At 46.2% G+C, this 12,433-nt stretch overlaps 1 protein-coding gene across 9 annotated transcripts in view; it reads right to left on the minus strand.

The window, feature by feature from the left end:
* The window catches only part of TPM3 (tropomyosin 3), a 48,717-nt gene that overhangs the window by 10,897 nt on the left and 25,387 nt on the right, over positions 1-12,433 (minus strand). For 5 of the 9 annotated variants that reach the window (XM_058159802.1, XM_058159805.1, XM_058159807.1 and 2 more), the window contains 6 exons: positions 9,992-10,125; positions 9,287-9,404; positions 8,472-8,542; positions 4,493-4,568; positions 3,173-3,235; positions 1,634-1,703 (listed from right to left, as the gene is read on the minus strand). In XM_058159802.1, the coding sequence (XP_058015785.1) occupies positions 1,634-1,703; positions 3,173-3,235; positions 4,493-4,568; positions 8,472-8,542; positions 9,287-9,404; positions 9,992-10,125 (532 nt within the window). Of the gene's footprint in view, positions 1-1,633; positions 1,704-3,172; positions 3,236-4,492; positions 4,569-6,728; positions 6,805-8,471; positions 8,543-9,286; positions 9,405-9,991; positions 10,126-12,433 lie in introns of all 9 variants that reach the window. The other 4 variants (XM_058159804.1, XM_058159809.1, XM_058159803.1 and 1 more) reach the window with 1 other exon arrangement.

Below are 12,433 nucleotides of genomic sequence, written 5' to 3' on the forward strand. Positions count from 1 at the left end.
TGGCTGGAGAAAACAATTTTGGGCTCAGGGATGGGCTGTTTACAACTTTTACATATATTCCATTGAGTTTATTACAGTCATAGACCAGAAGACCAGAACGAATAATAACGCTCAGGATAAATGTACAATTAAACATTCTGGGATAAAATAATAAATAACAACTAAAATCTAGGATAAAATCCAGTCTTTGTCAATTATGCACGGTCTAACGATCCTAAAATTACAATCCATTAAAATGTGTGGCCCGTTGTCAGTTTAATACTAAAAAGGGAAAGGACTTTTACATATAAAAACGTGCCTATCAGATCAGGAACCCATCATGTTCCAGAGTCTGCAATTTGCAAAAAATATGACCGGGTGGGTGGGTGAGTGGGTGGGGTAATAGATTTGCATATTCTTCCTTCATGAGAAAAACAATTAGCTATATAATCCCTAACGCACCGAGATGGGATTGGCACGAAGTCTCAAGAGAGAAACAGAGAGATCAGATGCGTAATAAACTCAAACATATCCAGGAACTGCAGAAATCTAATCTCGGCGTCCTTTCCCAATAAATCTGGTTTAAGGAAAACGGCGAGAATCTTGCTTGGCTGTAAACAGCTGGCCGAAGGTTCGAGGCTCCTCCCCATCTTAACATCTGGGTCCAACCCAGAGAGCTCATCTATCCTTTCGCCTGTGGTGCCGTGCACATTGGTCTGGATCAGACGTGGGAAGGCTGCTGTTCTCCAGATGTTGGGATATTAACCGTTCCCGGCAGCTTAAAGGCACCTCCGGTGATAGATATTAAAGACCTGAGGCTCGAAAATATCTGGAGAACCATCCATTCCTCATCTTTGTTCTAAATTCTAGTGGCGATATACGCGTCAGCGTTCCAGAAAAAAACCGAACTCCCATATTAGCCATATTAGGCCGGAAGCTTCCGTGCTGTCAATATGCTTTTCACGAAGCCCCGTGCCCCGAACTTGTTTTTCTTTCAAAAGGCCAACTTTTCCTTGAAGAGGTTTCGCTTCTCATCCAAGGAGCTTCTTCGGTTCTGACTGAACGGTGGAGGATGGATATGCCTTGCAGTGATTCGGTCCTTAGCGCTCTTGCTGAGCCGCTGGGAGGTTTTATCTGTGGTCTCTAAATGGCCTCAAAGGGAGGGAGGGAGTTCCAATGACCAGATGACTGCAAAGAAGCACAGATCCTTCCATCCTGCCTCTATTCCCATGATGATGGCGAACCTGTGGCACGCAGAGCCTCTCTCTGGACACGTGCGCTGTCGCCAGCTGTTCTGTAAAACGGCAAAAAACGGCAAAAAACAGGATGTTTTTTGAGCCAAAAATAGCCTGATAATGGCCAAAAAAAAACCAGACCTGAAAATAGCTTGAAAACAGGCATGTGCACACCGCCCAATTGGTCTTCGGGTTTCCGGCACGCACACATTCCGGTTCGGGCAATCGGTGCCGAAGAGGATCCCCATCACTGGACTCTTCATTCAGAACTGAAGGAAGCTTCTTGGATGAGAAGCGAAACCTCTTCGAGGAAAAACGAACTCCCGTCGGCTTTGGAAAAAGCACCTTGGGGGGGGGACAACCGCGACCCGGATGACTTGAGAAATCTCCACAAGAGTTGCTTCTCCGCTGGAACCTACCTTCCAAGTCATCGATGGTCTTCTCCAATTTGGCTACCGATCTCTCGGCAAACTCGGCTCGGGTCTCTGCCTGCGGAAAGGAGGAGAAACATGAATCGGTCGGCGTTCCCGGCTGAATTATGGGGACGGTTTCAAAGCAGGGCAGGTGGAAAAGAAGTTTTAAGGGATCCAAACAGTTCGAAGGTCGACCAATCCCCCCCCCCACACACACACACACACACCCCAAAAAAAAATACACGGCTGTGAAATCAGAGGCTGAAGAAAAATTGGAATCGTACGGAAGCGTATAACCAAACACGCTAAACCTAACATGGGCTTTTTAATTTTGGATTTAGCTTACCGTGTTTTCCCGAAAATAAGACCCTGTCTTATATATTTTTTTTGAACCCTGAAATAAGCACTTGGCCTTATTGCCATGTGCTCAAAAGCCCGATTGGGCTTATTATCAGGGGAATGTCTTAATTTGGGGGAAACAGGGTATATTTATCTATAATCTATCTTTCTATCTATCATTATCTATCTATCTTCCATCTATCTATCTATCTATCTATCTATCTATCTATCTATCTATCTATCTATCTATCTATCTATCTATCCATCCATCCATCCATCCATCCATCCATCTATCTATCTATCTATCTATCTATCTATCTATCTATCTATCTAAATCTACTATCTTTCTATCTTTCTATATCTCATCTATCCATCCATACATCCCTATTTATCTCTTCCATCTATCTTCTATCTATCATCTATATCTCTATATCTATCTACTATCTTTCTATATCTCTATCATCTATCCATCCATATCTATCTATCTATCTATCTATCTATCTATCTATCTATCTATCTATCTATCTATCTATCTATCTATCTTTTTTTCTTTCTTTTTCTTTTTATCTATCTACCATGTTTTCCCGAAAATAAGACCTTGTCTTATATTTATTTTGAACCCTGAAATAAGCCCAATTGGGCTCATTATCGGGGGACGTCTTATTTTGGGGGGAAACAGGGTATTAATAGGCTGGTTGCGTTTGCCTCCAAACTCACATCTGTGCTTCTCCCATTCAAGACTAAGATCCTGTCTCCGACACAGAATAACAAGACTTGGAAGGGACCTTGGAGGTCCTCTAGCCCAACCCCCTGCTCAGTGTATAGTATCAACCTTCTCAACTCTCAAGATTCTTTTTCCCCGCTGTGTATCCTAAATGGTGTATAGTTAATATATGTATATATGTATATCATCATCATTTTAGCCATTGTTTATCCACTGCAGGTTGAAGGCCTCTTCTGCATGTTTCCAACCCATATGTGTGTGTGTGTATAATTTCATTCAAAACTGACAGTAAAAGTCATCGCATCTCATTATCTATCCCATTCCAGACAAATGGCTGTCCAATCTCTTCTTGAAAAACCTCCAGGGAGGGAGCAGCCACCACTTCTAGTGGCAAGCCGTTCCACTGGTTAATGGTTCTTAACTGTCAGGAAGTTTCTCCTTAGATCTAGGTTGGTTCTCACCCAGCCTCATGCGCCACTCACCTCTTTGAGTTTGTCAGTCAAAATCTTGATCTCCTCTTCATATTTGTCCTCTTTTTGAGAGTACTGGAGGAGAAAAAAGACACGCTCAAGAATCCAGCCGCAACCGAGTGTGCGAGGACATTAAGCACAGCTTCATCCCCCAAAATCAGGTCCCTGATCGGGGTAGAGACTCTCACTCAGCTAATCTGGGGGTTTTATTCTAGGCCTCCCAGACAGAAATATGGAAATTTCAGCTGCTCTCTTTCAGCCCCCAATGAGGGAAGCAGGACCCCCTTAATGACCACGTGTTTCACTTAACAACCGCTGCAAAAAGGGTCGTAAAATTGGGTGCAACTTTAGCCACATCCATTGGGGTCATAACTACAGGACTACCTGTAACTCCTCTAAACATTGTCCGTCAAAAGTACTTCAAAAGGAGGGAAAAAAAGACAGATGCTTAGGAATTTTATTTATATAGTTTTATCTTCTTAATATTGTAAGAATGTCCAGTTACCCCATGGAAAGAAGGAAGTAAGAAAAAGAAAGAAAGAAAGAAAGAAAGAAAGAAAGAAAGAAAGAAAGAAAGAAAGAAAGAAAGAAAGAAAGAAAGAATAAAAGATAGGGAGGGAGGGAGGGAGAGAGAGGGATGGGGAGAGAGAGATGATAGATAGATAGATAGATAGATAGATAGATAGATAGATAGATAGATAGATAGATAGATAGATAGATATAGTTATGATAGATTGGATGGATGGAACGGTACACCTTTGGATGATAGGGAGGGAGAGGGGCAGAGGGATGGGAGAGAGAGATGATAGACATATAGTAGATAGATAGATAGATAGATAGATAGATAGATAGATAGATAGATAGATAGATAGATAGATAGATAGATAAGATAGATAGATAGATAGATAGATAGATAGATAGATAGATAGATAGATAGATAGATAGATAGATAGATAGATAGATAGATAGATAGATAGAGATGATATAGAGGATACAGATAGATATATAAAGATAGATAGACAGATATAGTTAGAGGCAGAGATATAGATGATAGATAGATAGGATAGACGAGACAGATAGATAAATAGTAAAATAAATAAAATATAAAATAGCTATGGAGAGTTAAAATTATGACAGCCAAAATACAGGTTACACAACTAACACAACTAACCAACTGACCTCACGGTTGTTTTCTCAGCAGACTCAAGAAACCAACACCCCAACCTCCAAAGACCACAGAGGGATTTTGTGATTCCATTTCTAACCATCATCATCATAAAGGGGTGGATTTTTTTCCATTTCTAAGCAGGGGAGTGGAGAGGACCGCCCTACCTTCTCCGCCTGAGCCTCAAGCGATTTGAGGTTGTTGGTAACGTTCTTCAGCTCCTCTTCCAATTCTGAACATTTACTGCGCGTGTTGGGGAAGGCGGAAAAAGAAAGGATGGGGGGAGGAGAAGAAAAAAAGAAAGAAAGAAAAGGACACGGAGGGAGGGATGGAGAGAAGAGACAGAAAGAAAGAGAAGTGAATCTTTGAGCTGGGAAGGGGGTCGGGTGTGATGAAATGTGAGGACAACCCTCTTTGGCGGTTCTTTTAATGCTAAAATTAGGACTTCCTGCTTGGAGCCGCAAAAAAAAAAAAAATTTGCTATCACTTTCCAGCAGCTTCTAGAGATGCCAGCTTTAGGGTAGCCAAAGGTCCAAACAGTAGCTAAATATATAAACATGTATATATCCGAACGAGACTGTGTGGTTTCTCTGTGTCCTATAACATATGTGGGTATCTACAAAATTTTGTATTTATTGATCTTGTCATGTCTATGTGGTGTAAAATTGGAGGGGGTGACCCTTTAAGAGCTGTATGCAACGAAATTTCATTTTTAATGTATGCCAATTAGTGTACATTCAAAGTGACAATAAAACTATTCTATTCTATTCCTATTTCCTATTATTTCCTATTTTATTCCTATTTTCTATTTCATTCCGTCTATTTTCTATATTCTATTCTATTCTATTCTATTCCATTCCATTCTCTATTCTCTGTTCTCTATATTCTATTCTATTCTCTTTTCTACCCTGTTTCCCTGAAAATAAGACCCAATTGGAAAATAAGTCCTAGCGTGATTTTTCAGGATGCTAGTAATATAAGCCCCAGTTAAGATAATCAGCCGTATTCCCCCAAAAATAAGACCTAACCAGAAAATAAGCCCTAATGCGTCTTTTGGAGCAAAAATTAATATAAGACCCGGTCTTATTTTTGAGGAAACACAGTAATTCAATTCAATTCAATTCAATTCTACTCTACTCTACCCTACTCTAATCTATTTCTATTCTATTCTATTCTATTCTATTCTATTCTATTCTCTATCCTATCCTATCCTATCCTATCCCTAATTCATTCTATTCTATTCCTAATTCATTCTATCCTATCCGGGCAGCCACTGGGTCCGAAATGGACGAGGGTCTCTCGCTGGAGCGAGAGGGGGGTTGGACTAGATGACCTCCCAAGGTCCCTTCCAACTCTGCGATTCTATTCAAATCTGTTCTCTGTTCTCTATTCTATTCAATTCCATATTCTACTCTATATACTATTTTCTATTCTATTCTATATTCTATTCTGATTATATAGTATTCTAATTCTTATTCTATTATAGTCAAACTTTATTCTATTCTAATTTTTATCCTATCCTATCCTATCCTATTTCTATTCCTAATTCATTCTATTCTATTCCTAATTCATTCTATTCTATTCTATTCTATTCTATTCTATTCTATTCTATTCTATTCTATCCTATTTCTATTCCTAATTCATTCTATTCTATTCCTAATTCATTCTATTCTGTTCTGTTCTGTTCTATTCTATTCTATTCCTGTTATTTCCTATTCTATTCTAGTCCTGTTATTTCCTATTATTCCTATTCTATTCTATTCTATCCTATCCTATTTCTATTCCTAATTCATTCTATTCTGTTCTATTCTATTCTATTCCTGTTATTTCCTATTCTATTCTAGTCCTGTTATTTCCTATTATTCCTATTCTATTCTATTCTATCCTATCCTATTTCTATTCCTAATTCATTCTATTCTATTCCTAATTCATTCTGTTCTGTTCTGTTCTATTCTATTCCTGTTATTTCCTATTATTTCCTATCCTATTCTCTCTTCTCTTCTCTTCCCTCTATCCTACTCTATCGTATATGGGGGGGCGGGGGCACCAGAAGGCCAAGGTGCATAGGTTACAAGGTGCGAGGATGGCCACCAAGCAACCCGTCCGTGCCAGAATCGGGTGGGAGCTTGCCTAGCTAAAACCAGCAGCCACAGCGGCTGTCAGTTTGAAAGAAAGCAAAAATGTTTTTTTTTTTAAAAAAAAAGGGAAGAGGGGGGAAAAAAGGGGGGGTATTGGAGAAGGCCAGGTCAGGGAAAGCAGAGCCCATCAAGCATCATCGAAAGCAGCGAGGAGAGGAGAAAAAGAGCGACGTGCACGGGAAGAGCAGACAGAGGGAGGAAAAAATGAGAATTTCGGAGCCTCGGCGCCCAAGGGAGGCGAGCGAGAGAAAGAGAGGATTAGTACCTTTTCTTCAGCCTGAGAAAGGAATTTCAAGTTTTGGTCCATCAGGCGGTTCTGCTCATTCGTTTCTCGTAAACGGCTGGTTTAAGGACGGCCACGGGTTCGAGGGGGGAAGAAGGGGGGCCGGAGAGGCGCGGCGGCGATGGCGGCAGCAACGACAACAACAGCAGAAAGAGAGGCAAAGCAGCCGTAAAAGGGACGGACGGACGAGGGAGAAAGGAAAGGCGGAGGGCGGGGGGGGAAAAAAAGGGAAAAATAAAAATTGGTCACAACACATGCATGGCGGGAGGGAGAGGATTTGGGGGGGGCTGTATGGGGGTGGGCGTGCCACAGGGGTGGGCTGGGTAGGGGGGTGGAGGTAGGGTGCATTACACGAGGCCAGGAAGCTCGACGGGGTGAAAAACGAAAGCCGCAACTCCAGGTTTGCTTTTTGTGGAAGGTGATTCAACGCAGCCCATATTGGCGCAACTATCGTCCAGGCCGACTCAGACATGCAACCGGTGGTCTGGGGCAGGAATGGGAGGTCTCCAAACTTCCTTCCTTCCTTCCATCTCCATTCCTCCTGCCCCTTCCTTCCTTCCATCTCGTCCGTCCTTCCTTCCCTCCCTTCCTTCCTTCCATCCATCTCTTCCTCCTACCCCTTGCTTCCTACCTTCCTTCCTCCCTCCCTCCCATCCATCTCTTCCTCCTACTCCTTCCTTCCTTCCATCCATCTCTTCCTCCTCCCCCCTCCTTCCTTCCTTCCCTCCCTTCCTTCCTTCCATCCATCTCTTCCTCCTACCCCTTGCTTCCTACCTTCCTTCCTCCCTCCCTCCCATCCATCTCTTCCTCCTACTCCTTCCTTCCTTCCATCCATCTCTTCCTCCTGCCCCTTCCTTCCTTCCATCTCGTCCGTCCTTCCTTCCTTCCCTCCCTCCCATCCATCTCTTCCTCCTGCCCCTTCCTTCCTTCCATCTCGTCCTTCCTTCCTTCCCTCCCTCCCTTCCATCCATCTCTTCCTCCTGTCCCTTCCTTCCTTCCATCTCGTCCTTCCGTCCCTCCCTCCCTTCCATCCATCTCTTCCTCCTGCCCCTTCCTTCCTTCCTCCTCCTTCCATCCATCTCTTCCTCCTACTCCTTCCTTCCATCTCGTCCTTCCTTCCTCCTCCCTTCCATCCATCTCTTCCTCCTGCCTCTCCCTTCTTTCCCCCTTCCTTCCTTCCTTCCTTCCTTCCTTCCTTCCTTCCTTCCTTCCTTCCTTCTTTCCTTCCTTCCTTCCCTCCCTCCTACCACTTCCTACCCACCCATTGCTGGTGCAGCCATCTTCCCCGCTTTGCTGGCTGAGATATAATGGGACTTGAAGTCCACAAGTCTTAACGCTGCCACGGTGGGAGACCCCTGCTTTAAGAGCTGGGGACAAAGTGCCCGGGGTGGTGGTGGTGGTGAAGGGTGGGGTGGGGGGGAATGAGAGGCCTGCCATGTTGGGCTGACAAAGGCACCGGAGTTGTAGCCTTTGAAGAGGGACGTCCAGCAGTCAGCCCCCAGGTTGTCCTTCCGAGAAAAGGCCGAGACGGGACAGGAAGGAGCGACGTCCAACGCTCTCCCCCTTCCACTATCAGCCCCACAGCTTCAGGCCTCGTCTAACCGGGAAGTGGGGTGTGGCGGGTGTGGGGGGGCAAAGACTGGTGTTAGCAACACATGCGGAGCAGGGCAGAAAGGGGTGTTGGGTGTACATGCGACAGGAGCTGGCCAGAGGACGAACACTCACGATTCGGCCAGCTCGGCTCTTTCCTCGGTCCGTTCCAGGTCTCCTTCGATGATCACCAGCTTACGAGCAACCTAGGAGGAAGAGGAGGGGGTGGCAGAGAGGGTTAGAAGGGGAAAAGGGGGGGGGAGGCGGGTTTGAGGGGTCAAGGCGCCAAGGCTAGAAACCGGGAGACCGGGAGTTCTAGTTCAGTTTTAGGCCGGAAAGATGGCTATGTGACTTTGGGCCAATCGCCAGGAGACGGAGAATTCTAGTTCCGCCTTAAGTAAGGAAGCCAACTGGGTGACTTTGGGCCAATCACCAGGTAACGGTGAATTCTAGTTCCACTTTAGGCATGAAAGCTGGCTGGGTGACCGTGGATCACCAGGAGACTGGGAATTCTAGTCTTGCCTTAGCCATGAAAGCCAGCAAGGTGACTTTGGGCCAATCACCAGGAGACGGGGAGTTCTAGTCCTGACTTAACCATGAAAGGTGACTGGGTGACCTTGGCTCAATCACCAGGCGACAGTGAGTTTTAGTCTCGCCTTAGGCATGAAAACTGGCTGGGGGGCCTCGGGGAAGTCTCTCTCACCCAATACCAGAGGAGCCGCAGCCCATCCCTTAAAATGAACGGCTCTAGTCCTCATGATGCCGAAAGAAAGGCTGCATGGAAGAGGATCTGCTTATACACTGAGAAACTAAAGCTTTGCAGACTTGGGGGGGCAAAATTCTCTCTGCCCGAACAATGAGTCAGTCATGTGCCTTGGCTGTCTGCCCCCTTCCTCAAAATTCCAGGTGATCCAGGGCGACTCCTGCTGCCAGAGCGGAGGGCCACCCACCTCCTCGTACTTCCGGTCGGCCTCCTCCGCAATGTGCTTGGCCTCCTTCAGTTGGATCTCCTGTAGCTCCATCTTCTCCTCGTCCTTCAGGGCTCTGTTTTCAATGACCTTCATGCCCCTGTCGGGAATGAATGAATGAATGAATGAATGAATGAATGAATGAATGAATAAGGAAGGAAGGAAGGAAGGAGGGAGGGACAGGGGAAGGAATAGGAAAAAAGGAAGGAAGGAATAGACAGGCGAAGGGAGAAAGGGAAGAAAGAATAGAGGGGAAGAAAAGGAAGGAAGGAGGGAAAGGAAGGGAAGGGAGAAAGGAAAGATGGAAAGAAAGAATGGAGGGAGGGACAGGGGAAAGAATAAAGGAGGAAAGGAAGGAAGGAATAGACAGGCGAAGGGAGAAAGGAAGGGAAAGAAAGAATAGATGGGAAGAGAAGGAAGGAAGAATGGAAGGAAAGAAGGGAGGGACAGGGGAAGGAATAAAGGAGGGAGGGAGGAAAGGAAGGAAGGAAGGAATAGACAGATGAAGGGAGGGTGGGGAGGAAAGAAGGAAGAAAGGAATAGAGAGGAAGGGAGGGAAGGAAGAGACGGGACAGTCAGGTGATATACTTGCTTTACGACAGTCCCGACTTACGACCCACCTCTATAACGGTCGTAAGTCAAAGCCACTCAGAAGCCCCAGGCCCCCCCCCAGCCGCCCTCACCCACCTCTCGCTCTCATCGGCGGCCTTCTCGGCCTCCTCCAGCTTCTGCAAGGCCGTGGCCAGGCGCTCCTGAGCCCGGTCCAGCTCCTCCTCAACCAGCTGGATGCGGCGGTTCAAGGACGCAACCTCAGCTTCAGCCTGGGAGGGGGGCCGGGGGGGGGGAGAGGAAAAGAGAGAGACCATACATTAACCCCCCCAACCAGAGCAAATTCCCTCTTCCAGGGGCCATCAGAGCAGGGCAGGGCAGGGGTCCCTCTCCCCCCCCCCCCGGCCTCTTGGTATTGCTTTTCCAGGGAGTCCTCGACTTACGTCCACCGCTGAGCCCAAAATCTCTGTTGCTAAGTGAGACGGTTAAGTGAGTTTTGCCCCAACTTTCCTTGCCTCCTCCCTCCTTCCCTCCCTTCCCTCCATCTCCTATTTCTCCTTCTTTCCTTCCACTCCCCCTTCCTTCCATTCATCCATCCATCTCCTCCCTCCCTCCCTTCCTTCTTTGTCTCTTATCCTTCCTTCCTTCCCCTCCAATCTTCCTTCCTTCTCTCCCCTCCCGTTTTCCCTTCCTTCTCCTCCCCTTCCTTCCTTCCTTCCATCCATTCATCTCCTCCTCCATTCTTTTCTTATCCTTTCTTCCCCTCCAATCTTCCTTCCTTCCATCCCCCCTTCCTTTCTTCCTTCCATCCATCTCCTCCTCCTCCTCCCTCCCTATATTCTTTCTCTTATCCTTCCTTCCCTCTCCAATCTTCCTTCCTTCTCTCCTCCCATTTTTCCTTCCTTCTCCTCCCCTTCCTTCCTTCCATCCATCCATTCATCTCCTCCTCCCTTTTTCTCTTATCCTCTTCCACTCCAATCTTCCTTTCTTCCTTCCCCCTTCCTTCTTCTTCCTTCCTTCCATCCATCCATCTCCTCCTCCCTCCCTCCCTCCCTCCTTTCTCTTATCCTTCCCTGTCCAATTTTCCTTCCTTCCTTCTTCCTTCCATCCATCCATCTCCTCCTCCTCCTCCTCCTCCTTTCTCTTATCCTTCCTCCAATTTTCCTTCCTTCCTTCCTTCTTCCTTCCATCCATCCATCTCCTCCTCCCTCCCTCCCTTCTTTCTCTTATCCTTCCCTCTCCAATTTTCCTTCCTTCCTTCTTCCTTCCATCCATCCATCTCCTCCTCCCTCCCTCCCTCCCTCCTTTCTCTTATCCTTCCCTCTCCAATTTTCCTTCCTTCCCCCTCCCCCTTCCTTCCCTCTCTTCTTCCCCCCTCCTCCTCCTCCTCCTCCCCTCCCCAGAGCTGCGGGCACCATCAGGGCCACCATCTGCTGCCAAGCTTAATCCCCATCAATCTTCGTAGGGTTTTAGCACATGCACTTTTCCTGGCCGGAGTGTCCTGGACTGAGCGTCCTGGGCGTCCTGGAGAGGTCTCAGCCTCTGATCTGCGTCACCCTTCACCCCGGGGACAGATTTGAAGGAAACGCCACCTTAGCCAGCTGGTGGACAGGAGAAGAGAGGGAAAGGGTCTCCCTCGCAAGGCTGGCGTTGCTTCAGAACCATACCTGCCCCCCACCCCCACCCCAGGGCTGGCTTTGGCAGCTAAATCCAGAGATTCCTTAAGCTTTTAAAAGATCATTTTAAGATCGGTGGACTTCAACTCCCAGAATTCCCCAGCCAGGTCTGGGAGTTGGAAGTCCACCTCTCTTAAAAGAATGCAAACTGGGGGATTATGGGAGTTGAAGTCCAAAGATCGAAAGCATGCAGGATTCTGGGCAGCCCACCCCTCTTAAAGCAGGCTGGCTGGAGAATTCTGAGAGTTGGAAGTCCATCCATCCTAAACCGAGACAGGGAAAAGACATTTGCAAGTTCACCCAGGGGTAAATATATATATATATATATATATCGTTTTTTTTCCCCATAGAAAGATTTCCCTAGCTCTTCACAACTTTTTTGGAGAGGAGGGAGGAAAAACCTGCTGAACTTCACCCTCACCGGGAATGTTGCCCCTCAAGAGGGCAAGTCGTGTGTGTGTGTTTGTGTCTGTGTGTGTGTGTGTGTGTGTGTGTGACAGAGAGAGAGAGAGAGAGAGAGGGAAAGAAAGGAAGGAACGGAAAGAAGGAAGGAAGGAGAGGGAGGAAGGAAGGAAGGAAGAGAGAGAAAGAAAGAAAGAAAGAAAGAAAGAAAGGAAAAGAAAGAAAGAGAGGGATGGAGGAAGAAAGAAAGAAGGAAGGAAGGAAAGGACAAGAAAAAAAAGAAAGAAAAGAAAAGAAAAGAAAAGAAGGAAGGAAGGAAGGAACAAATAATAGATTGGAAGGAACCTTGGAGGCCTTCAAATCCCAAGGAAAGAAGGAAGGAAGGAAGGAAGGAAGGAAGGAAGGAAGGAAGGGAGGGAGGGAGGAAAGAAAGAAAAAGAAAGAAAGGAAAGGAAAGAAAGAAAGAGAAGGAAGGAAAAGAAAGAAAGAAAGAAAAATAAGG

This window comes from Ahaetulla prasina, chromosome 17 (assembly GCF_028640845.1).
Source record: "Ahaetulla prasina isolate Xishuangbanna chromosome 17, ASM2864084v1, whole genome shotgun sequence".
NCBI lineage: Eukaryota > Metazoa > Chordata > Lepidosauria > Squamata > Colubridae > Ahaetulla > Ahaetulla prasina.